General features: G+C 45.8%; 1 protein-coding gene and 1 long non-coding RNA gene across 2 annotated transcripts; one reads left to right on the plus strand and one right to left on the minus strand.

Moving 5' to 3' along the window:
* Positions 1-19,889, minus strand: IRF6 (interferon regulatory factor 6). Its single transcript, XM_049858578.1, has 9 exons — positions 19,681-19,889; positions 15,278-15,367; positions 14,560-14,736; positions 10,154-10,358; positions 9,012-9,140; positions 6,661-6,834; positions 5,226-5,618; positions 4,295-4,413; positions 1-2,778 (listed from the first exon to the last, which is right to left on the minus strand). Exons 3-9 carry the CDS (start codon positions 14,731-14,733, stop codon positions 2,554-2,556), a joined length of 1,419 nt encoding a protein of 472 aa, XP_049714535.1. The 5' UTR covers positions 14,734-14,736; positions 15,278-15,367; positions 19,681-19,889; the 3' UTR covers positions 1-2,553.
* LOC126061798 (uncharacterized) lies at positions 19,889-26,199 on the plus strand. Its single transcript, XR_007513882.1, has 3 exons — positions 19,889-20,126; positions 23,690-23,780; positions 25,648-26,199. It is a non-coding gene; the product is annotated as an uncharacterized LOC126061798 (long non-coding RNA).
* The last annotated feature ends 524 nt before the right edge of the window (positions 26,200-26,723 follow it).

Below are 26,723 nucleotides of genomic sequence, written 5' to 3' on the forward strand. Positions count from 1 at the left end.
ATTAATTTATTCCAGCAACAAATACCTGAGAACATACTGTGTACCAGGCACTATGCAAGATGATGGCAGCAAAGTACAAGACAAACAATTGCTATCTTCAGCAAGTTTGTCGTCAAGCAGGTGACAGACACTGAACAATTACAAGGGAAATGATTATTTTGAAGGGGGAACAACTGTATAGGGGGCAATGGGAACATACAACAGGGGATATAATCTAGTTTGGTGGGGTGGACAGGGAAAAAAGCTGAGGACACCATCTTACTCCCCAATCTTAAGCAAGGGGAAGGCAAGGAGAAAAAAGACTAAGTCCCCAAGAGAGAACGGAAACCTGGTATCTATCCATTAGGACCTGAGAAAGAGCACCAAGGGAGATGAATGGAGAGTCTTGCATGCAATTGCCCAAAGTTTCATAACGGGTCCCAAACAAGAAAACTGGGTTATCTAGTTAAAACCACATAAAATCATTCACCCAACCCTCTGACACTTTCTTAAACTTTCCACTACAGTCATATATTGAAAGTTTGGTCCTTCTTGGCACTTCAGAACACTCTATTTTCTACACCCTTTATCAGCTAACATGATGTGGACTCCCATCTAGATGAACAGCCTGGCTGTCCCAGGAAAGGAAAGAGACCCACATAAATCCAATACCTGCCTTCCCAAGTTACCTACTGCGGGTTCTTTTTAACTTTGAGTTACCCAGATACAGACAGAGGCAGCCTAACTTCAAGACCAAATCCTTCATTTCACCTACTAAACCAAATGACCAAAAAATGTAAAGTTCCTATGCCTTTTTTGCTCCCTGGTCTCCAGAAGCCCAACTTTTGTTCCAAGCTGGGCACCTGACCTTTACACAGATTTGTCTTGGTCATGGTAACAGTAGATCCCACTAGGTCCCTTAGAGACCTTAAAACCAAGGCTTAAGCATTCTAAATAAATAAGTCCTACTGCCACCTTTGATGAGCTTGAGCATTTAATGTTTGAAAGCTAGTCTAAGTCTTCAGCCATTCCGTGGCTTGATTTAAGGGCAGCAAACCAGACATGGGCCTCCTTATTAAGGCCTGGCACACACAGGCATTCAAGAGGAATGGGGCCTGCACTCAGAGATTAGCATCTTGTTTTCCGTTTTGGTCTTGGAGTTTAAATTATGTATAATTACCTCTCCAAAAAAAAAAAAAGAGGCAAAGTGGTCAAAAAAAAAACCTGTTGCCATCGAGTTGATTCCAAGTCACAGCAACCCTATAGCCCAGAGTAGAACTGCCCCTGGGGTTTCCAAGGAGCAGCTGGTGGATTTGAACCGCTGACCTTTTGGTTAGCAGCTGAGGTCTTAACCACCGTACCACCAAGGCTCTGTAAAATGGTCAGAGACTGAGAAAAAGTTACTAGATGAGACCGGTCTGTGGTAGACGTAGCTGCAATGTTCTATACCACTCTTCACTTTAGTTATTCACACCCGGCTACCTCCACTAGGAAGGGGGAAAAGCAGGTTTGTGCTAGGTGAGCCTTTTCCAGGAGAGCACTGCCCAGCCCTTCTTAGGCCTGGCCTTAACACACCCAACATCCCATCTTTTCCAACTGCAAAAAATCCAAGTGACAGTAAGACTCTATAAAAGCCTCTAAACAGGGAGGAACTGTCCCTTTTGTAGTCACAGGAGCTTATCCCAGATGCCTAGCTCACTACAGCTCTTCCTCAGAGAAGAAAATAAGAAAAACAGAGCTCCTTCCTCTAAAGGCCACCACCTGTGTTACATGCTCTCATCTGCCGCAGACAATGGTATTGGAGAGGTGGTGAGGTAAACAGTCAACAGTCCATTCTTCCACAGAATCCCTAGGCTTTCTATGTCAACAGCTTCCCTTTAGAGGCTCGATTTATGAGCTGTTACTCCACAAGCTGGGTGACTTTCAGACTTTGGCACCCAATTCTATTTAGATGTCAAGCTTGGTTCCTAAGCAACCAGCCAGCTCCCCTCCCTCTCACTCCCCCCATCGGGGAGCCAGCTTACTATACTAGCAGAACAGGTCAAACAGAGCTCGATCATGGACAAATCAGTGCTTGAGGGAACTTTAATGAAGGCAGGAAAAAAAGTATGTGGTACAAGAACAGTGCAGAAAGGTTCTGCTCCAGGCAGTTTTGCCTTGTACAAGTTGAATGAAGTCATCTAATCAGAGTTTTAAAACTGAGTGCAATTTCAGGCATGATTCCAACCCCTGCACTTTACAAGTGATGAATCTGAAGCCCAAAGTTTAAGTGACTTGTTCAAGGTCACACTATTGGAAGCAAAGCTGCAGCTAAAACCCTGGTGTCCAACTCCCAGGCCAGATCTCCTTCTACTACATTATACTACCACTGGGAGGTTTAAAAAAGAAAGAGTCTGAAGGGTGATTTTTCCATAAATTAAATCAATCTTAAAAGCTAGGCATATTTGGAAAGACTCATAGACTACTAACAGTGTTGGAGAGAAGAAAGATTTAAAAGCTGGTTAAATCTGAATAATAAAAATACCCATATATACAATATTTTAAAAAAGAGAAGAAAAAAGATGGTGTTCACAATTACTGGGCTGGCAGGGCAGTGGGCAGTTGCATGCTAGGGGTGGGCTGCATGGGCTGCCAGCTTTCCTGGGTTTGCAGGATGCGGTACAGCTGCTTTAACTGAGCGACGATGTTATCTTTGATGTCTGGAGTTGAGATCTGCAGGCGGACACTGCCACTATCAAAGGATCGTGTGAAATCACCAGAAAACATCTCGTAGATCATCCGAGCCACCACCGGAATAACCTGCCCAGGACACAGAACACACAGGTATCTGCTGAGAAAAAGGTAGTTTTAAGCAACAGGACGGACCCAAGATGAAAGTAAGGACCAATGAGGCTTTAGAGAAGCCCCCCACTCTAATGTCCACAGGAGACACCTTCATCTCTCTGGACCACCCTGCCAAGGTTCAGTCTAGTAAGTTGGTCTGAATAAGGTAAAGAGCCTAGGTGTACCATCACATCACATGCCTAAATAGATGACTGCCTAAATAGCAAGATTTGACTTTCAACCAAACTTAATCTATCGCCTGCCTCATCACACAATCCTGGCGGGCGAGCCCAAGTGGCCTTTCTGCCACTCCCCAGAGTAAGGTTACATTCCTAAAAGCACACCAAAGGCTTTTCTTAACAGGGGTTGGGGGGAAGGGGAAATGGGGAGCTATACTTAAGGGGTACTGAGTTTCTATTTTGTTGTTGTTAGGTGCTGTCAAGTCAATTCTGACTCATGGTGACCCCATGTGACAGAATAGAATTGCTCCATAGCGTTTCTTGGCTGTAACAGATCTTTATAGGAGCAGATCACCAGCCCTTTCTTCTGTGAGCCACTGGGTGAGTTTGAGCCACCAGCCTTTTGGTTAGCAGCAAGCACTTAACCATTGCACCACCAGGGCTACCTAGTTTCTGCTTAAATCTACTGCCATCGAGTTGATTCCAACTCATAGCAACCCCATAGAGTTCCTGTAAATCTCTATGGAAGCAGACTGCCACAACTTTCTCCCACAGAGCCACTGGTGGTTTGAACTGCCAACCTTTTGGTTAGCAGTCAGCTGTTTTAACCACTCCACCAGGGGGATGAAAAACATCTGAAAATGGTTAGTGGTGATGGTTGCAGAACATGGCGAATGTAATTAATTACAAATATTTTGTTATATATATTCTCTCTCTATTAAAAAAAAAAAAAATGGAGAGAAGGACTTTTCCAAGAAAAGCTGGAAAGGGTCATGCCCTGTTAGGTCTCAGGAAGACTCAAATATCAGTAAGAGGATGAAAGATACATTCTTCACTAAATTAGTCACCCATTTTGATCAGAGCTTCAAACTGGTTTTGAACAGTTCAGTCATAACCAATGGAAACAAAGCAAGGCTTCAGATCAGTTCAAAGCAGTTCAGTCATGGCTGAAGGAAATAAGGGCAACAGTCCACGTTGCGTAGCAACCAAATCTCTTGCACATCGGCTTTTGAGTAGGAAATAGGCAGCTGTGCCCCGCTCAAAGATGGCAAGAGATTTGGTTGCTATGCAACGTGGACCACTGCCCTTGTTTCCCTTGGACCACTTAGAACTGGTTCAAAGCCTTGCCTTGTTTCCGTTGGCCATAACTGAACTGGTTCATAGCCCTTATTTTGACTACCCTGCATTCTCCTGTTTGGCCTTACTGTACAAAGCCAAAGTCTGCTACCACCATCCAGGGCTCAACCCCAGACCTAGGGGCTAAAGCATTGCCAAAAAGGAGAAGATTTGTTGGCACATCCTTATCTCCTCACCTGAACCAAGATGAGCTTCCTTTCCAGAGGCTTCCCATCTGGCCATTCTTCCCCAAAGCATAAGTAGATCTCAAATGGTGGCTGCTTCTCTATCTGTCCTTTCTGATGGGCAATAAGATCTGCAGAAGGTGGAAGAGCAAGTTGGTGTACTGGGTCATTCCAATGCCATCTTTTATGCTATTCAATATGGTAGCCACAAGTGGCTATTTAAATTAACTAAAATTGAATAGTTCCATAGTCACATTAGTCACAGAGGGTTCCTTCCATTGGACAGTATTGAACTAAACCCACTTGGAGTTCAAACCATATTGGAAAATTCACATCTTGTGCATTTTCTAAAACTGTCTGCTTGAATTCACTACTCAGTTATTCCCCCCCCCCCAAAAAAAAGAGTATATGATTTGCTGAATATAACAGAGTCAACTTCCAAAGTTTAGGAAAAGCTGGTAACATTTGAGGGGTAATGACAAGGTTGTCTCCCTCTTCTGCCACTGAGGGAGCCAACCCAACCCGTTGCTGTTGAGTTGATTCTGACTCATGGCAACCTTATATAGGACAGAGTAGAACTACCCCCATAGGGTTTCCAAGGAGTGGCTGGTGGATTCGAACTGCTGGTCTTTTGGTTAGCAGCCAAGTTCTTAACCACTGTGCCACCAAGGTTCAAAAGGAGCCAAAACCAACCTAAAAATAGTTTCTAAGTACCTAGCTTTGCAGTGGAACTCTCTTCTTCATTGCCTGAGTCACCTTCATTTTTCAGAATCAAGGTTCTCTTCCTTCAGAATGATTTTTTTTTTTTAAACTAAGATCTTTGCAGAACCAGGAAAGGGAGGAGAAAAGAAGAGGAACGATGGGGAGGGAAGGAGGGATGGAAGGAGGAAGACGTCCTCCCAGGAAGCAATTCTCACCATCAACCTGATGAAAAGAGACTCACCACTAAGGAATGTTTCCAGGCAAAATAACTTGACCTTCTTTTGTCTCTCAATCAAGTTGGGGGCGACAAGCGATGGGGCACATGGCCCAGACCAGTACACTTTGCACTGGCACAGCCTGATTGCATAAATGGCATGACCGCTGACCTCCAGGATCAGTCCTCTGTCCATGACATCCAGCAGCTTGCTGGTGAAAAGCTTCTGCTTCTCATTGGTGATATGTTCCGGACCTGGGAACTTGACCTGCTCTAGGCTGACAGGACCAAAGAGCTCCTCCTGGTCAGGCATGGGACCCAGGTCCCCGTAGAAAAGCCGGCAGCCCTGGGGGTTGCTCACAGTCATGGTCTGCCCGTACTCCTTCCCACGGTACTGAAATTTGATGTCCAGGTCAGTCACTGCAAGATAAGAGAGGACCATGAGAGTCCTGCTCTACTGCTCTGCCTGTTCACCCCTAAGACTCATGCAAGTCCATCAAACCGAGCTACCTTTCAACCAGCTTTCAGGAAGGGCACTGCCATAGCTATTCTTCCTGCAATAAAAGGAGACATCAGAATATCCCTGCGATAGTCACTCAACAGGCTGCCTTGAAGCAAACAGTTCAAGGTCCATCTGTATTATCTCTATTCATTTGTCACACCCTAGGGCTGGAGTTTCACCGAGCAAAGTGATGGTCCTGGTCTCCCTGCTTCATACTGGCTGAGTTTTCACATTAGTGAACATTGAAAGGAACTCAAAAGTAAGATACCTTGTTTGTGTCTCATTTATGGCTCATTGTTTAAAGAAATCAGAGGAACAAGAAGAAATAGAAAACCATCTTTCTGAAAATACACACTGGAGCACACACTGTGGATCTGGTCAAACAATATACAATAAAAGGACAGAGTTCACACCAAAGTAAATCTTCACTCAACAAGTCTCTGTTGAACCCTACAGGTCTTATCAAAGCTACTTAGCCTTTTGGACAAAATTTCAGTTTCTAGTACTCACATCCCAACCTAGTGTACTGTGAAAGGGAGACTGGGGCAATGAGACTGATTCTTCATTGAGATAAACTTGTGCCCAATTTAGAAAGAGACTTTTATCTCTGGGTCCCAAAGTTCCTCAGATCCAGAGCCTCCTTAACCAAATCCATGACCATTAACTTCTCTATACCATAACTGGTCTTATCTCCAAATCTCCTAGCCAGATTGATAAACCCAGGCTCCTGCCCACCTAGGAGATGAGTAACCTGGAGCTACAACCAACCAGAGCATCACCAGGGGCAAGTAGGTGTGAGCTCATGTTTCTTTAGTCCTCCTCTAATAACTCATCAGCCAACCAGGAGCTAGGCACAGGCAGCTATTCTATACATGACAAAGAAATGGAGGCAGAAGGCAAGCAGAAAAGGGACAATGATAGGAGCTGAAGACCCAGCAAGATAGATCAGGGCTCACTTACTTGGGAGAGAGCTGATCCACAGCTCTGGAGAGCTATAGAAGGGCTGGATAGGTGTCTGGGGTACTTCCATTTCCAGAGGTTCACTTTTGGGCCACACTGCTTCAGGGCTGCAGTTGCCCACACTGCAATTGCCTACACTGCAGTTGCCCACGCTGGCTGGTGCCATGGGAGAGCCTAGAACAGAAGGATGTGGGTGAGTAAGTAGCGGCACAACATATGCACATCGCCTGGCTTAAGGCTCTAAGAACTAACAAGGTCAGCAAACAAGTCAAACACTAGTCCATGATGCAATGGTTATTTCCTAGCCCATCAACAGTTCTCACAGCTAGCATCATAAGAAATAAGGCTGCCCTACTCCTGCTTCCCCTGGCTAAGTGCTACGGCTGCTAACCAAAGGGTCAGCAGTTGGAATCCACCAGGCGCTCCTTGGAAACTCTGTGGGGCACTTCTATTCTGTCCTATATGAGTTGGAATCGACTCGGCGGCACTGGGTTTTGGTTTTTGGTCTTTTTTTACTCCTGCTTCCTTCCTAATCATATTAGTTCTCCCATAAACACATAGCTCTAAAAACCTGTGTTTACTGAAGATGAGAAGATAGACAAGTGTGTTATCTCTGGGGGCTAAATTAGAATGGGCATGATCGAGGGGTTCCTGTTGGAAAATGTGGCTCCAGCTGTCAAATAGAAGCTGACTGTCTCCCATAAAACAAATTCAAATGAATTAGATGATTAGCTTAGAGTAAATGTTAATGTATAAAAATTCTATTAAGAATAAATATTTTTACATGCATAAAATATTTCTAGAAGGATACTCAACAACCTAGAAAGGTGTGTCTCCTTCAGGGAAGGAACTGAGAGGCTGGGGGAAAGGAATCCTTTTGAACTAAATTACCTTTTTGTACAAGTATGAATTTTAAACCATGTGAAAGTATTATTTATTCAAAATAATCTAATTAACGCTTTTAAGATAATGAAAAATCCATTCTATTTCCCTGCCGTTATCAGTTGGTTCCCTCCAAAGCCCACAGATTCCTGCCCCTAGCCTCACCTCTCAGATATCTATCTTCAACAATTCTTCTTCCTCTGCCCCAACAGCTCTGAAATCACAGAGGTTAATGTTTCTTTGACCCTTTATGTATAAGTCTAGTAAATCTATGTACCCATTTTATTTTTTTGTTTTTAATACATGTCTCATACCTTTCCAAAAAGAATTCAAGACAGTCCATAACAGGACACAGAACAACAACTTTTATAATATATGAACATAAATAGGAAATCAGGATCCTGGACATAGATTGCATCCTTTCAGGAGGTAAGAATAAAAGAATGAGTCAGTCAAGGATTTGGGAAAAAATTCCAGATTTCCACAGGCCTAACTCTTAAAATTTCACCAAGTGGGGATGTAGCATGTGGCAATACTGACCTGAAAGACCTCCAAGAAAGTTTTCTTTACTCACCACTTGATTGCAAAGACATAAATGGCAGGATAAGTGAAGAAGGACAAATGGATAGACAGCAAGAGTCACTTCCTGATTCTTAAAGCTGGGGCATCATCTAAAATAGAGGACTCTAAAATCCTAAAGAAATCATCTTGATATAACAGGTTTTCTAGGTGGCACAAGTATCTCATTTGACACATAGCAGGCAGATAGTAGTAGAAAGGCAGAAAAAAAGCTGCTCAACTGAATACATGTCATTTGACTAAGAGCATTTCAATGGACAGTTGAGGTGAAGGAGCTATAGAAGAACAAGTCAACTTATGTTCTAGAATCCTCAGAATGTACAATGGGAGATTCGGCCCCTGTTCTGTCACATAGTAGTCTTCCAACTTCTCAACTCATTTTTCTTGGGAAGCTGAATTCAAAAAGTTCTCAAAAGAAGAGAAAAGTCTCCTGCAGGTAAGTTCTGTCAGAGCCTAGAATTTGCAGCTGTAGTTTCCTAAGATTCAGCCTAAGTAGAGTGGACCCAGAATTTAAACCAAGGGAAATAATGAAAAAAATTACCTACAATTCATGAAAATAATGTCTGTGCTTGGCTGGAAGGAAATAAGCCAAAATTTAAAACAGCTGATATATTTATAATTGGGATTGAGAATGATTTTAAATTATTTATTTCCTCATATTATCATAGAAGATTCAGAAGATTTTCTCTATGCCTAGTACCCACCCTACTGGAGAGCTGAGCCACTGGAGTTCCCTTGTTTATGACTCCTGCTTGCTAACAGACCAGCATTCTGGCCACACGGCCTGGTCATTGCTCCCAGTGCAGTGATGCCTGAGGGGTCAGGAGTTTCAAGGTAAAAGCTCCTTACATCCTCCTCACTCCTCTGTGCCACCCGCCACCCACACTCACCATTGATGTTCAGGAAGGGGAAGGTGTCCTGGATAGGAACATGATGCTGTGACTGATCTAGCTCATCTTCCTCCTCCTCTTCATCTACATCATTATCCTTCTCATCCCAGGGAGCAGACCCTGTGGATCCTACCCCAGAAACAAAGACACAAGCCTAGAGGTGAGCAGCTGAGGCTGCACTGCCATCCCTGCAGCTGACCCACGCCACAAGCCAGGGACTCAGCACAGAGGCTCCTCAAGTTCCGTGTGCGCCCTCAATGCCCTAGTAAAAAGAGTGGGTGAACCAAGGGTGTATTAACTGCTGGTTCCAACTCATCCTACAGAGCCCTAATGTAAGCTTTCTTCCTCTCTCCTATCCAGGAGCTGCAGACCCTATTCCCTTCTAGAAATCTCTTCATTCCTCTCTAACCCTCTTCCTACACATTAGCATCCCATTTAAGGACTTAAAGTCACCAGCCTCTCACCCTTGTAAGCTTAGTGCAAGGAACAAGTTCTCATTTCAGGGGCCTCACTGGATTCACTGGAAGGCAGTTCTATATTACCTGGCTCTCAGCTGGTACTTGTTGGACATTGAATACATAGGAGAATCAGGTCATATTCTCTTAGCGAAAGTATCCTATAAATTAAATGATTTCACATTCAACATTTACAAAAAAACTTAATAGCTTTTATATGTCACGTCAATAGATTTTTACAATAGCCTTTGAAGTTGGTAGGAAAAATGAGAGCCCACATTTTACAGTTGCAAAAACTGAGGCTCAAGAGGTCAAGTGACTTGATTCAGCATCTACCACATAAGTAGTCAAGCGATAAGAGTCTGATTTAGAACTCAAACCTTCCAAGTCTTAATCTCTCCTTCTAAACTATCCGGCCTCCTTAACTCAGTGCTGAGTCCCAAGAGAGGCTTTTTATACAGTAGAACCCTACGCTATCTCTACTTTCTAATGACTTAAGCTAATAAACCCTTCCCCTAAGAAACAAGATTTTGCTGAGTTTACATCTTTTGTTCTCTGGTCCTTCGTCTAGAAAGGCTTTCCTGCTTTGCCAGTCTCAGACTGGGTTAGCCAGGCTGTAATCTCTTTAAGAGTTCACCCTAGGATCTGGCATACTGCCCTCATTCTCCCCAGCAGCTGGGACCTCACCTGGGTTAATGATTGAGCCCTGGGGCTGGGGGATGTCACACACTTGATAGATCTTCACTGGGTTCATAGGCACCTCCTTGGTGCCATCGTACATCAGGGTGAATTCTCTGCTCTTGTTGAGAGCACAGCGAAGCTGGGCCTTCCATTTAGCTGGGTCAGGATCATCCACCCCTTCCTGGTACTTTCCCGTCTCCACTGCCCAGGCCTGAGGAAAGCGAAACTGCAGTGAGTGCTTACTGCTGCCCAGAACCACAGGGAAGCGTGTGCTCACTCTCTCCCATTCACATTCTCACACACACACTCCCCTTTCCTGTCTGCCCCACCATCCCAATCCCATAATGCAGAAACAGTGCCCTTAGGACCAGGCAAGGCAGGGCCTAAGGGACATTAAGCCATGAGCAAACAATCTTTTAGCCAGTACCTGTCAGACTACAATGTTGTAATGAAGGGTTGAAAAGAAAATTCTGGAAGGATATGTACCAAAATGCTAATGGTAACTTGGGATAGCAGAATTTCAGGTAATTTGGGGGGGCTTATTTGAGTTTTACTTGAATTACTTTTACAGTAAGAAATAGGGCAAAGGAGAGTGGCAGATAATAGGAACAGTTTGGTCTTGCTGGTCTCCTTTCTTCAGTCTTCTATATGATGTATAAATAAAGGGTTGTAGAAACCAGGTGCTTTAGGAATAATAGTCTTTAGGAGGACAGGAACCCTGGGGTTCAGCTTGCCCACTGGCTGAGGATCTCAAGTCCTAATAAACCCACATCCCCTACTTTTCCCTATTTCTTCAAACTCTGCACTTTATCGGAAACACTATGCTGCCAGCCACACCTGTGGCTGCTGGTGTTGGCTAAAATCACCCCAGCTCCTCTCTGGTTTTCAAATATGGGAACTCATAGTGCTTTCCCCAGACAAGACAACAAAGCAGTCTCTCCAACGAAGAGGAGAAAAGGCTGAGCTGCTCAGACCACAGACCACAGTCCTCAGGAACAATGCAGGGAGTAGAAACAGAACCCTACTTCCAGGTCTAACAGGCATCTATGTTTCTGCTGACAAGATCTCCTCTGTCTCCCATTGCTAACATATTTCCAGATCTCTAAGCTTTCTTTAGAGCATGGTGTTAATAACACCAACGTTGTGGGTTCGATCCTCATATGGGCCAGGAAAGGACGTCGCTTTTGGAGCTCTGGTGGCGCAGTGATTAAGTGTTTGGCTGCTAACCAAAAGGCTGGCAGTTTGAATCCAGCAGCCGTTCCTTGGAAACCTATGGGGCAGTTCTACTCTGTCCTATAGGGTTGCTATGAGTTGGAATAGACTCTATGGCAATGGGTTTGGTTTGGGTTTTTTTTTTTTTTTTAAGCTTTCTTTAGGAGCCCTGGTGGATCAATAGTTAAGCACTCAGCTGCTAACCAAAAGATTGGCAGTTCAAACCTACCCAGCGGCTCCACCCACTGGCTCCGTGCAAGAAAGACCTGGTGATCTGTTCCCATAAAGACTACAGCCTAGTAAACCTTATAGGGCAGTTCTACTCTGTCACTCGGGGTCACTATGAGTCAAAAATCGACTTGACAGCACCTAACAACCTAACAACAAGCTTTCTTCACAAGTGGAACATGTGTTCTGATGTGGAAAAGAGTGATATCATTAGCAGAGAACTCAAGACAGAAAGTACACATACCAACTTTTTCCAGCTGGCAGGGCTTATCACCTTGTCCAGTCCCAGCTCTTGCCTCCGCTCCTGACCACAGAGTCCTTCCAAGCCTAAATCGAGGACACTTTCTGCTCCCTTTGTTAAGACCTCTGAATCCCCCTCAGTCACTCACGGAAGAGCTTCACAATCATGAGGAAGTCTCTTCCAATAGTTAATCTAAATCCCTCCTTTGTCAGTTCAGATTCATTTCCTCTTACCCACTTCTCAGACTTGGCCCCTTCCATTTGTTTTGTGGTATGGGATGTGATTTGACAAAGTTGGGCTGTCTTAGGAGGCTTAGCAGGCACTGGGGGCCTGATTGCTGCTCCATTCCATCTGACCTCCCTCAGGGGATTTCAACTTCCCCACTCCCTAGGTTCTGAGAGGCACATATCCAGTTACCTGGGTACCTGGCTGCTGCCTCCCTGCATTTTCCTTTCCCTTTGTCTGTCCTCTGTCCCCGCCCAGCCAACTCAGGCCGTGCAGACTTTGGCACAGGTCTACAGATTTCTGTGGCTCCCTAATGCCCTGCCCCTCCATGGAGAGCAGCCAGACTAACCCAGAACCACAGCCCCAGCCTTCCTGCTCACTACTGCCATTCCCCAGAATCTACTCAGATAGCACTGAGGACCTACGGTTGATCTAGTGGTACGTAGTGCCCTTGATGGTTGAACTTTAGAGTCAAGAAAAGAGGGCCTATGATGTAACAGATGACACTCACTGCGAGTAATAAACATTACTCTGTCCAAACCCCTTTTGACCGTTGCTTCTGGGAGACCCTGGTCACTGAGCAGGCCTTTATTTCTCTACCTAAAATGGAAATAATCCTTGTATTTTTATAGTACTTTACAAATTCCCTTCCCAACATTATTTTACTTAATTCTCACAATAATCCTGTGAGGGGCAAGACTGGTTTCATCCCCATTTTAATGACAGGGAAGCTGATGCCCAGAGAGGTTATATGACTGGCTCAAGATCACACATGCAGTTGATGGTAGTAGAATTTAAAGCCAAGTCTTCTAATTCCTAGTCAGTAGGGACAGTGTGATAATCAGGGCAGGTAAGCCTAGATTCAAACCTTGGCTCCACCACTTACTAGCTGTGTGATTTTGGCAAGTTACTTAGCCCCCTTGGAGACACAGCTTCTGCATGTACAACATGAAGGTAATAGCTCCCATACAAGGTTATTATGAGAATTAAATGAGATAGTAGATGTAGGTTACATAGCAGGGGACCATTTAATGTTAGTGTCCACTGCGTGTCCAACCAAAGGCCCATCAGAATTCAGGATCTGTTAAAGTACCCACACTCTTCTCCTGGCTTCCCCAGGCCCTCCCCATCACCCTTCTGCAATCAGATAGACAGATGTAAATATGACAAAGCAGCCTCCCCTTAGCCAGACTTTCCTCTCATGAGTGGAGCTTTCAGGAACAAGCCTCTTCCCCCATGAGATTTTAACAGCAAACCCAGCTCCAGACCAAGACCCCAAAGGGAGGCCAGCTGGGCCAGTGGGTAAGGGTACACTGGGAGGCCTACCACCTTCTCAATGCTAACTCCAATAATTGAATATGGTTTATAGATGTTTTCCTTACCACTTTTACCTCATTATTTAATAGCTAAGCTAAGAGAGCTCCTGTACTTTCTGCTAAGTATCCTCAGGCCAGTTTCCTCTTTTCTATGCCTGACATGACTGAATTGGGTGGAAACATCTCTAGGATGTCTCACCTCTGAGCCCCGAGCCCACCCCTTCTGCCCTTTGTTGATTGGCCTCAACAACATCCTGGGGTATCAAACTTGAGAGGCCCAAGGCAGGGACTGAATTTCACTTCTGACATCCAACTTGTAAATCACAGAAGAAAAAAACAAACCCACGTCTCCATGTCTTGGGGCACAGGAACTAAACCTACTCAAGATGGAAAATTGACCAGCAAAGAGAAGCTGGTCTGGAGCAGAGGCGTGGCCTCCAGAGTTGCAGACCACACGAACCACCTTTCCCACCAACCACCTTCCCACTTACTTCTGTCTTAAGCTTGGGTTTTCCTTAAACTTGGTAAAATGTCACGTGATTAATTTTTTTTTTCAGTTCAATAAAGTGACTAGCAGATCAAAGCTACTTTCTAATGAAGAAAACATTTACAGACTAAAAACTTTTCACCAAATCATCTTTAATTTTTATCAGAGGTTCTAGGTCTAGGTAAAATATTTTAACATCCAAAACAAAACAAAAAACCTTCCTGAGGGCCCTCTACACCCACGCTACAAGCTATGTTAGAAGGCTGCTAACAGTTGACAGTTTAGCCCTGGTCTCAAGAGCTGTTCCCAGGACCAAACGCCTCTCTTTATAGCAAGGGCCCTGAGTGAATGAATGGGAGTCCTTGATTCCTCACCCTTGGTAGCTTTTGGAATAACCACATCACCACTTATAGGAGTTTAGCCGACCCTGCCTCAGATCCTTTGGGACATGAGCTGGCTACCTTCGGCCAGTGGGAAAGAATAGTGTTTCAAACATTACAGACATCTCCTGATAAGAGGAATTAGTATGCCACTAAGGTTGGGCACCCCATCATAAACATTCTCTCCATTTCATAACAGTTTTGGGTCAAGTGTATTCCCTGTGACAAAAGAAAAATCAAAATTAAATGAAACAAACAAGCAAAAACAGAAAGGTCTGAGAGAACTGGAAAAAAATTCAGATTGGATGATAGAAGTTCTTTACCTTGAAAATGGTATTTTCTTCCTCCTGTTGGGGACTATGCCGGGTGGCATGTTTCCAGGGAATCTGGAAGCGTTTGGCATCCCTGTGCAGCCAGATGAGCCCAGGGTAGAGGCCACTGTCCACCTGGGCCACCAGCCAGGGCTTCAGCCGGACTCTACGGGGGTGGAGGGCCATGATCTGGGGGTGGGGAAAAAATGGGGAGGCCAGGAGAATTAGGCCAGCTACTGGGAACTTTTCCCAGGCACTGTTCCCATACCATAGAGCTACAGTTTCATTAGATTACAGCAAAGAAACTAAATATGGGAACAGACTATGCCAGTTAGGAAAGAAAAGAGGCTAAAAGATTCTTTTGATTCTTATTCCAAAGCCATTTATACTTCATGCTCCAGCCAAATCAGACTTATCATGGAAGCAGATCACATTTCTTCTTTGAAATCCTGAAGCAGAAAAATAAAAAGGTGATGTCACCCTGCTGGCACACAGACCTTCCTGAAGCACCAAGGGCTTCAGAAGAGAAGGGAGATTGCTTTTCTCTAGCTCCTCTCAGGACAGGGAAGGAAACGTTATGGAAACAGCAAGTATACGGGCAAGAAGCTGAAGTACCTTCTCCTGTTAAACAAGATAACTAAAGGTGAATGGGAATATTTTAATAAAAAATGACACTCATTGCATGAGAGAGAAGTAAGGAGCGGGTACTGGGTTCCAAAGTACCACTTACATGGACAAGCAGGCAGTGAAAGAGCAGGGAGCTGAAGAGCGGGGCCTCGGGTCGTCTTCCCTTTCTCCTGGCCACCCAAAGATTCTGCACCTAGAAAGAGGGATCTCAGCTGGTTATCCACGAGGCAATTCAGTGGTTGGTAGAAGGTGCGGGAACTTTGGAGACAAAGGCTCTAAGACCACTTCCCTGCAAGTGAGCCTGTAAAGCTCAGAAGCCCTAAGATAATCAAATACCAAAGTTCCTAACCCCAGAGTACTAGAAACAGTCAAAAAACAAGCCCTGTGCAGCTAAGACAACCTCCTCGCCTGGAGCGAACGGATTGGTTGCAGGAGCCCGGCCTGGGTAAAGTCTGCAACTGAGTCTCATAAAAACAGACAAGCATAGCAGATAACATATGGCTGCTGGCACTCACAGCAGAAAACAAAGCCTGCCCATACTGGGTGCCTAAAGGAAAAACCAGTCACCAGAAAACTGTTACAAGGAGCCCTGGTGGTGCAATGGTTAAGTAACTCAGCTGGTTAAGTAACTCACCAGAAAATTGTTACAAGGAGCCTTGGTGGTGCAATGGTTAAGCAACTCACCTGGTAACCCAAAGGTCAGCAGTTCAAATCCACTAGCTGCTCCTAGGGAGAAAAGACCTGGTAACCTGCTTCCCTAAAGATTACAGCCTAATAAACCCTATGTGGCATTTTTACTCTGTCCTATAGGGTCGCTATGAGTTGGAAGAGGTGACGGCACACAACAACAACAATTGTTTGCCTGGGCCATTATGTTGGGAGTTTTTGGTGTTTTTGTTTTGTTTTTATTTGATGTGAGAAAGGGGTGCTTGGAAAAATAACATTCATTTACACAACAAACATTTGTGTATCAGCTACTGTGTGCCAACCATCTTAGTACTAAACCCTAGAAGCTCGATGTTTTCATCAGAGGCTCCTTCCCGAAGATATTCACACTGGAGCTGCTAAAGCCACCCAATGGCCTGAGGAAGATAAATAATTCACCTTCATGCTCAGAAAGGTCCCCTCCTGGATCATTGTTCAGAAACCAAACCAGCTAAGTGAGCTGAAGGTGCCCACTTGGAAGAGCTTAGCTGAGAGGGTGGCCCCTAACACCACCTCTCCACCTAGCCAGATTCCAATGGGAAAAACCCAAACCCAACTCAGCCTCTGGCTCTTTAAGAGCAAGGAAGGACCTGCTCTCACCTGAGCTTTCTGACCCAATTACCAGGTCCTGCAACTGAAACCTCCCCACGGGGGGCACAGCTCACTGTGGGCAGGGAAGGGTGGCGGATAGTGTTCAAGTCCTCCCTCCCCCATGTTCCTGGCTTTGATTTAGGTTGTTTTGTGGGGAGGCAAGTCAAACCATCAAACCACAGAGGGCACTGACACCCTATACAAAGGAAGAAATGCATATACTCCCAAGGGCAAGTTCTACCCCCTCCTCCTCCCCAGTCTTAGCCCTACTGGAGATACAACTACAGGGGGACAGGGTAAGGGAAGGACCAAGAGAATAGGGAAGTGGGCAGTGAACTGGTCATCCTGGTGAGGGGCTTTTGAAAAATTCCTCTGTTGCAATATTAGCAAGCCCTGATTCTGAGCCTGTCAGACATATGAAATCCATATGTGGATTGACTGATCATAGACAATGAAGAAAAGGGCTTATCCTGTGTGACCCACAGCCCATTAAGAAAAAATTCAGGCAACCTCAGACTAAGACAAGGGGCTGTACAGAATGATGGGGAGGGAGAAGCAGCCACCCATAGAGATCAGTGATTAAGATCTAGAGCCCTGGTTCTCAGTGTTCTCCCAAGATGGCACTGCATCTGAGTAACCTGCCTCCCAGCCCCAAGGGAAGGCACCCCAGCCTGCTCCTCCATGCCCCACCTTCCTCACTGCCAACCCTCTCTACCTTTTGAAAGTCAGCCAGGACTTCCCCCACCTGCCACCAGTAACCTAGACTCTAAAAACAGCCACAAAGGGAAAAATTGGAAGCAACCAAAATGATCCAGAGAGGAATAGTTAATTATGGCACATCCACAGGCTGCAACATTAAGCAACTGTTAACAATGGTGTTTCTAAAGGATTTTTATTGAATTTGGGGAAGTGTTTACAAAAGGAAGTTAATGGGGAAAATGCCCCATACAACATTGGCTGTACAGCAGTATCTCCATTTTATAGCACATCATACAAAATTTTAAAAAGGGAAAGAAATACACCAACTCAACAAGATGTTCATAATGGTTACCCGGTGGCAGGATTTTGAGTAATTTTTTCTATACTCTCCTATATGCTTTCAATATGATTCACATTTCCCTACACTGAGCATGTTCCAACTTAATATTTTTTTTAATTCTATAAGCATTTTTAAACCACAGGAAGATAAGACATTTCTTGGCCACTGGAAGGTATACAAGATGATGGCCTTGAGCTGATCAGAACATGGTAACAATAATCCTTTAGGGTCTCTATGAGTCAGAACCCACTCAGCACCTAACAACAGCTGCATAGGTTTAATTTTTTTTTTTTTTTTTTTTTGCTTTATAGTTTTTAAATGGACTTTTACTTAAAGCATTTAATTTCATCCTCACAATCCTGGAAGTGATATTATTAGCCCCATTTTGCAGCTAGGTTAACCGGGACACAGAACAGTTAAATGCTTTATCTGTGACCTGGATCTAACACTCCCAAGTCAGAGTGCCCTCTACCAAAGTGCTCAGTACTGAATCCTATACCTTGCTCTGCAAGGCCCTTCCTTCTTCTACTGGATCCTCACACTAAGAGGACCAAAACACCAACAAAGATCCCAAAGGCATGGAGGGCAAAGAAAGTGATTAGGGATAGACTGCCTGACACCCACCCTCAAACACAACTACTTTCAAAACACCCTCACCACCCAAATCCCAATGCTCACAGAAAAACCTTAGCCTAGCAAACTCAGCCTGGTACCTCTGGCTGCCATCACAGCAAAATTCAAGGCCTGTGTCTCCAACAAATATTTAACCAGGCAACAGACAAAGGTGCCAACTCAGCTGCTCTCCTCATACTGGGCATGGAGCAGTTCCCAGGGAACTCGCTGTCTTCTCCCCACACCCTCATTCCAAGGAGCAGGTTCTCCATAAACACCCCCACCTCCAGCCCCTGCCCAGACTAGTTTCCAGAGGCACCACTGCCCCAAAGTTCATGGTTTTGTCGGAATAAGACACACCTGCATTTCTTGCAGACGGTCCTTAGCCATAGTCCTTTTTTTTCCCTTCCTCCTGAACGGAACTGAAATGCTACCCCTCCAAATCCCCCAGCCTTCCTTCCATTTACTTCTTGTTAGGGTAAATTCTGGGCCCCTAGCCATATTCCTGGAAACCCTGGTGGCATAGTGGTTAAGTGCTATGGCTGCTAACCAATGGGTCGGCAGTTTGAATCCACCAGGCGCTTCTTGGAAACTCTATGGGGCAGTTCTACTCTGTCCTATAGGGTCGCTATGACTCAGTATCGACTCGACACCACTGGGTTTTTTCGGTTTAGCCATATTCCCACACTCTTCCTCCCTGCTGGATGGAAGGTGGGGGGAACAGTGACAGGGAGTCCCAGGGTACTGGGTGCTAACCCTAAACTAATCTCCTGGGTCAGCAGCAGCCTTCACCAGTCCCTACTCATGCACCTCTTCCTCTCCCTTCCCTGGCTGCCACTCTTGACACCCGCCAAGAGAACACGGTTGCGACATGGGTGACCCCTGTATCATAAAGCAGGCTCGCTGTACAGAGCGGCACCCCAGGGCTCCTTTTCAGTCAGACCTGGGGGACTTTCTCCACACCCACCCTCCAGCCCCTTGAGGCAAAGAGGGCCTCACCCCCAGAGGAACCACGCCCAGGCACCACCCTCCCGGCACCTAGCTTGGCTTAGAAATCCATGGGTGTTTCCCAGGCCCAGGGCGAGGGGCCTGACTGCGCTAAACAAACTCAGAGAAGGAAAACAAACTGGCCAAAGCTCCCGGTAGCCCCCACTCCCAACTTCCCAAAACGCCCACCAGGACCAAGCAGAAGTGGGAAGTACCCTCTCTGGACACAGGAGCCAGCAGCCAAGCAAGCTGGTGAGACCGAAGGAGGCTTTTACTCTACACCATAGTGAGGTGGGGATCTGAAGGTCGAGAGCAGCACACTTAATGTCTGCGAGGAAGGAAAGAAGTGAGCACAAGTATGGGGCCGGGAGGGTCCGAGCGTTCCAGGGCTACGATCGCCCAAAGCTACCTGGATACCGGAGCGAGAGGCACCCAGCCCTAGCGGGTGTCCCCAAACAGGAGGAGTCCCCAAGCAAGCTACCCCACCCCACAAACACTGGAGCGGACCCCTCCCCACCCGCGGGCGTGTTCCCCCCTCCCTCTAACTAGTCTGCAGAAGTTGGCGTCCTCACCTTTCCTCAATCCTGCTATCAGAAGCGGACTTCCCTCCGAATCAAATCCCAGCTAAGATCACCCCTCGCCACGGCGTTCCTCGACGGCTAGGGCAGGGGGCGCCGGCTCTGCGCAGGCAGGAACTGCGGGATCCACTCCCAGGTGCGCACCAGCCCTTACCTGCCCGGCCCAGGTGCGCCGAACTCACGTCAGCGCCTTCGCCCTAAGACGCCGCAGCCCCTCCGCCATCCGGCCCCGCCTCCCAGGTGTGGCCACACCCTCTGGCGGCCGGGGTTGGCGGGTTCCGAGGAAGACGATACTCTGCCTTCCTGGGCGGCACAGCCCGGCCCGGCTCTTTACCCACCCCAGTCCAGCACTTCTAACCCCAGCTAAGAAATGTCCCAGACTTGGGTCTAGCCCTTAAGCCTCAGGGCTGGTGATCATGGGAACTGGAAGGGCCTGGGAGGTAAGATCTAAAAGGAGAGGGGACCTCCCCCTCCTTCACGCCCCATAATTACCCTGAGGTATGGAGACAAAAACTAAAAAAGAAAAAAAAAAACCCGTTGCTGTCCAGTCCATTCCCACTCGTAGTAACCCTATAGGACTGAGTATAACTGCCCCATATGGTTCCCAAAGAGCGGCTGGTGGGTTCAAACTGCCGACCTTTTGGTTAGGAGCGGTAGCTCTTAACCAAGCACATATAAATGTTTTGAGATTTTGGGCTGACCTTACTACCTGTGAGGAGCCCTAGTGGTTCAGTGGTTAAGAGTTTGGCTGCTAACCAAAAGGTCAGCAGTTGAATCCACCAGCAGCTCCTTGGAAACTCTATAGGGCAGTTCTACTCTGTCCTACAAAGTCGCTGTGAGTCAGGATGACTCAGTGGCAACAGGTTTGGTTTAGTTGTTTTTTTGTTCGTTTGTTTTTACTACCTGTGGGCCTGAACTTGTAAGTGGATTGGAATATGAGTAAGGGCTCAGGACAATTGGCCCAGGCTGAAGGAAATGGTATGGCTTCCATGACAGGAATTCTGCCTCTTACTCTTATGGATATGTTCTATAACTTCTTGGTTTCAGTTTTCTCACCTAGTCAGTGAGAATAATAACCCCTGCCTTTTTTTTTTTTCTTTTTCACTCCTTGGAAACCCTATGGGGCAGTTCTACCCTGTCCTGTAGGGTCACTATGGATCAGAATCGACTCAATGGCAATGGGTTGGTTGGTTGGTTTCTAATCAATATAGTGTAATAATTAAAAGCATGGCCTCTGGAGCCAACTACTGGAATTCAAAATCCAGCTCCTTCAATTACTATAGAATTGGGAAAGTTTCTGAAGCTCTCTGGATCTTTATTTCCTTATCTGTAGGTTAATAATAGTACCTACTTCATAAGGTGGTTGTGGGGATTGTTAGAAGCTGTCAAGTTGGCTCCAACTCATGGCAACCTATATGCACAACATAGCAAAACATTACCCGGTCCTGCACCATCTTCACGATCATTGGTATGTTTGAGTCCACAGTTGTGGCCATTGTGCAGTGCCTTCCAACCTAGGGGGCTCATCTTCCAGCACTATATCGGACAATATTCTGTTGTAATCCATAGGGTTTTCGTTGGCTAATTTTCTGAAGTAGATAGCCAGGCCTTAGTCTGTCTTTGTTTGGAAGTTCCACTGAAACTTGTCCACCATGGTTAACCCTAATGCTATTTGAAATACCCGTGGCACAGCTTCCAGCATCATGGCAACACTCAGGCAGATGGGTGGTAGAAGTCCTATATATAAGCCCATGCAGTTATTATCGGGGTAATGGAGTCCTGGTGATGCAGTGGTTAAGGTCAGCTGCTAACCAAAACGTCAACACTTCGAATCCACCAGCTGCTTATTGGCAACCCAACGGAGCAGTCCTACTCTGTCCCGTAGGATCGCTGTGAGTCAGAATTGACTCGACAGCAACGGGTTCGGTTTGTTTGTTTGTTTGTTTGGTTTAAGGATAAACCACAGAATAAGATAGTATCTCTTGTTATTACATGAAATACAAGGCCTGTATATGCCCTAACAGGTACTTGATGAATTCCCTAGCCTTCCTCACTGCAGTGAACCCCATTGTCCATATAGAGCACATCCTTACATGAACTGTGTCTCACTCAGTAAATGAGACAATCCTCCACCCACTGAGCTGTCATCAGTGAGACAGCATAAGTAGGGCCCTTAGGTTTTGATGTTTAGAGTAATGAGTGAGAGACCATGGAGGAGTTAAATTAGTAAGAATGTGGACTTCATTCCTAGACACAGCCCAGCTTTGGGGCATAGTCAGCTCAGGTCTGGGCAGGCAGCAAGGCCCTGAGGCCTGACTCAGCCAGCTTCTGATTCAACCACTGCCTTGTGGTCCTTCTTCCCTTCATGCTGGGGAAAGGCTATCTCATCAATACAGACAGCTTTTTACTGCTGATGAGCTCACTGGACCAGCAGCCCCTGCCATGTGGCTAGGCTCCTAGACCAGACAAACAGACAACTGCAGGTGGGCACAAGGGATGGGGGAAGACCATCGGGAACAAGTCATTTGAGGTGGGGCCAAAAGCCCCATGGCACAAGTATGGGTCCACACACAGATTCTCACTTTCACACCAGCTTAGAGTCCCATGGCTGAGGTTATTTCTTAAGGCTCTTCTTTAAGGGAGGTAAGACAGATAAGTCTGGATGGGCTGGTTGAAGGTGAATAATAAGCAAAGGAGATGGCAAGTCAAGAACCTGCTGGCAAGCCAGAAGAGCTAGTTTGAGGGGCACTCATGGAGGGCTGGGGAGCACTAAGGAGCTTCTTCAGTTTCACCAACACACGCTGAAGCTGCAAGCTCCCATTCAACCATCCATCCCTGAGGGCTGGGTACTGTTCTAAGCAGGACCGAGGGTGAGCTGGTGTGCACCAGTACAGTTCTGCCAGCACTTAACATGTTGTAAATTTTGTGACAGTGAATAGCTAGTGTTTCAGGTCCCCCCTACTCAACACCCTGCTTTCCCACCATCCATCCAGCAACTAGACAGTCAACGCTTAGCCCAAGACCCTGCTCAGCACCTCCCCCAGAGTCTATTCTGAACGGTGGTGTTCTAGTTGCTAAATATTAAAAAAAAAAAAAAAGTCACCCTGGATCTAGGCACTGTGAACAAAACAAAGTCCCTACTCTCATGTCACTCCGCTGGTGACCCAATCAAAGAGGACAAAGCAGGAGTAATTAAGGTAGAAATCAGGAGGGACTTCTTGGTTCTTCAAGTGATGAGCCCAGGCAATTGGCAACCTAAAGTCTTCTCTGTTGGAGACACACGTCATCTGCTTGGTCTGAAGAATTAGAACATCTTGTGAGGAGATGACAGCCTCCAAGGGCTCTGGAGGAGTCAACTCTTCTGTGTTCTCAGAGAGCTGTGACTTGGATCTGCTCGGGTGGGGCATTGCGACTCATCTGTGAGTCTGAGTTTCAGGCAGTGGGGTGTACAGTTTAGCCCAGGGGCCCTGATTCACAGCCAGAGGGAATCGGGGAATTCTCCTCTCCTACTCCCAGTCACTCCCAGTCAGCTCTTACTTGGTGGGGCGGGATCTCTTTCACCACCACCTCCACAATACCAAATATGTGACAGTAAAGCCATGTGACCCAAATCCCATTCTCCTCTGGGCAGAGCAGAGGTGTGGCAACTGGGCACTTCCCCAAAGGTTCAATATAATGGAGGGCTTAGTATTACTGGAGTCAATGTTAGCAAATAATCTCTAAGGCTAGACTGGACATCAGTGGGGTTGGTGAAGGGGGGGTGGGTCATCAAGCAAAGCAATCCAATTTTGTGCATTCTTAAAGGGGCTCAGACATCAGTCTTCTGGAAGGCATTCTGGGACCCATCAGGTCTACCTTTAGTCCCTCTTGCTGTCTTTCTCAGCCCTGGTTTATCTTTAGCTCCATCCAAGTGTTTCAGGGCACTGAGGTTACAGATGAGCCTCACAAACATTGGTTGTTGCCCTCCTAATGTCCCCTCTCCCCGTACTCTTATCCTCCACAGTTCACATTCCTTGAAATCCCAGAACTGCTCCAAATCCTGGAATCATTGAGATGATGGGAAGCTGCAGCAGGCTGGCCACAGAAAGAAATACGTAAGTGAATCTCACTTTCCAACATAGGCGTGGAATAGACTTTAGTTAGGAATGCTAGGAGAATTCCCCACTAAAGTGCTCCAAGTTACTTGTTTTTCAGTCTTTATCATTGAACCAAGCTGAGCATTGGTAAGTGTTCTCAAAGAAGCAGATTTCTTTAACCCAAACTTAGATCTACATGGGAGGAGGCAAGAAACACAAGGCCCAGTCAGTCACTTGGAAGTGTGCCCCCCGCCTTCATTCTCCCTCCCCTTTCCCTGCTCCCATCTCTCTCTGGCAATAGAAGCTTCCCTTGGCTCTGTAGACAAAAGGGCCGAACAAGAAACTACAACCACCATGAATGTGAGGGTTTATAGTCTGGATGTGAAACACTCTGCCCTGCTGGGACAGAGCAGCATCCTGAGCTTAGCTTCATGATCAGCACCAAACGACCTCATAGTTATATACACCTTGGAGATGAGACAGCGGATCTGAAAGCTCTCTGAAATTGGTAAAGTGCTTTGTGGGTGAGTGAAATCAACACTGTCGCTATCTGCTCATTGTTTCCTCTTGTAAATCATTCTCTCCTGGCCTCAGTGAAGTCTTTCAGGGCTGCAGAACACAGGCCAGGCAGGAATTCTTGCCACCCAGGAGCTCCTGGCCCAGTGCTGGTTCTGTGCAAGTTAAACGAGCTCTGGACAATTTGTCGACTTCAGAAAAATCAGTTATCTGGGGATACAAAATCTTCTGGGGGCAGTAGCATCACTAGGGACTGCGGGGGAGGGGGGGTGCTGTGGACGGCACCAGGTGACACTGTCCGACAGGTGACACCAAAATATCCCTGTAGTTAGTTATAACAACAAAAACATTCTTCATAAGCCCAGCTTACGTGTGTCAGTATACAAGGCTAAAACTCTATGCTGATTTACTTTTTGAACCTTCTAATGCACTCCTGTCAGAGCTGTCATTATCACCCAGTTACAATGACGCTTCTAATCACCCGGTTTTATTCACACATACTACAAGCACGCGCTGTTGTTTTCGTTGCTGCTGGTGTTTTTACGGTTGCTGATTTTGTCAAATTTTCTGGTGTTTTAGCTACAATATTGTGATAATTAGTATCTGTGAATGTATATCAGTAACTTTTTTTGAGAATGAAATAGTAAAGGAAAAGAAGGAGTGATACACAATGGAAATTACTATTTACGAGTAACATTAGTATAAAAACATTACTAAGGATTCTGTATGGTCTAGTATGGGAGGAGGTCCATGGGGGGGGCAACATCAGGAGTTACTACACTAGGTGACACCAACCCTAGCGATGCCACTGTTTGGGGGCAGTATGATAAGAAACTACCAGTTACCAGCTGCCATCGAGTCGACTCCAACTCATGATGATATCATGTGTGTCAGAGTAGAACTGTGCTCCACAGGCTTTTCCATGGCTGATTTTTCAAAAGTAGATCAGTAGGCTTTTCTTCCAAGATGCCTCTGGGTGGACTCATACCAGCAACCCTTCAGTCTCCAACCACACAGGGACTCTGGTAAGAAACTAGACTTTTGTTAAATATCACTGATTGGCCAAATGCGTGTATCTCCTCTCCCTCCTTAGGCCACTCCAATACAATGACAATGCAGGAATTAAAAAAATAAAAATTAACTGACACAGTTAAGAGAGGACAAAAAGAATGGAAAAGGGAATAAGAATTGATGAGCAATTTCAACAAAAATATTGGGAGACAATGTATTATTTCAACAAAAATAGAGAACGAGGGAAAGGTACAAGGGCTGTCATTTTAGTTACAAAGCTTTCAATGCTATTTGAATTTTAAAGCAAATATGCATACTATTTACCAAAAATAATGTCATTCCTTTTATTTTTTTTAAGAAAGAGGAGCACTCGGGAGCCGGGACACCTGGGTGTCTGACCTTTCCCTGGCATTCAGTGACAGAAGAGCTTGACCTCTTCATCTGAAGGAGCTGAACAAATTCTACAATTGCCTTCGACTTCTAGCAATCCCTAGATCTATGATGATATTTTACAGGCAGCACTGATGTCCTTGAAAAAACAACCTGTGCTTTGGAATGAGTCAGAACATGCTTCAGATTTCCCTTCTGTCATGTCCCAGCTATCAGAGGCTCAGTTTACTCATCTCATAAATGAGGGTAATGCCTATTTCAAAGGATGGACAAGAGGGTTAAAAGGAATAAATAAAATAAGCATGTTGCTACCGCCATCAAGTCAACTCCAACTCATGGAAACCCCATGTGTGCACAGTAGAGGGGCTCCACGGGGTTTTCAAGGTTGAGACCTTCCAGAAGCAGATTGCCAGCATGAGTCTCAGCAAACGTTAGTTCCCTCCTCTGCTGCACACCCCCTCCCATCTTTAGCCAAAAATCTGGCACAAGACTGGCCACCTGGTATTCACTTAATAAAATCCTGCAGAATTCAGTGATATATGTATTCTTGCGTCAAGAAGAATATAAAGGATCTCATTTCTATTGGTTAGAATAGTAGGAAGGCCCGCGAGTCAACCCCAGGGCCGAGTGTATATGCATGGCCGGGAGAACCCCAGAGTCACAAGCAAAAGAGTTCCAAGTTTTCTCTAAGGCAGATCCAGACTAGAGCTCTGAACCATACTACATGAGACACAAGCATCATTCCTTCACTCATTCATTCACCATTCAATAACTATTTATTGATCTTCTGCTATACTCCAAATAGGGGCAGTGGTGGTTCAGTGGTAGAATTCTCACCTTCCATGCAGGAGACAGGGTTTGACTCTCAGCCAGTGCTCTCATGCGCAGCCACCACTCATCTGTCAGCAGAAGCTTGCGTGTTGCTAGGATGCTGAGCTTTGCCGAGCTAAGACTAAGCTCAGCAGAGCTTCCAGGCTAAGAAGGACTAGGAAGGTCTGGCAATCTATTTCCAAAATTAAGCCAATGAAAGCCCTGTGGATCACA

Source organism: Elephas maximus, chromosome 18 (genome assembly GCF_024166365.1).
Source record: "Elephas maximus indicus isolate mEleMax1 chromosome 18, mEleMax1 primary haplotype, whole genome shotgun sequence".
In the NCBI taxonomy this organism is placed as follows: domain Eukaryota; kingdom Metazoa; phylum Chordata; class Mammalia; order Proboscidea; family Elephantidae; genus Elephas; species Elephas maximus.

Excerpts from the sequence above, each read along its gene's own strand:
- IRF6 (XM_049858578.1), bottom strand. The coding sequence starts at position 14,733 with ATGGCCCTCCACCCCCGTAGAGTCCGGCTGAAGCCCTGGCTGGTGGCC. Across the intron at positions 10,359-14,559 it reads AAGAAAATACCATTTTCAAG|GCCTGGGCAGTGGAGACGGG; the intron begins GTAAAGAACTTC and ends CGCTTTCCTCAG. Across the intron at positions 2,779-4,294 it reads GGAAGCTCATCTTGGTTCAG|GTTATTCCGGTGGTGGCTCG; the intron begins GTGAGGAGATAA and ends TGTCCTGGGCAG.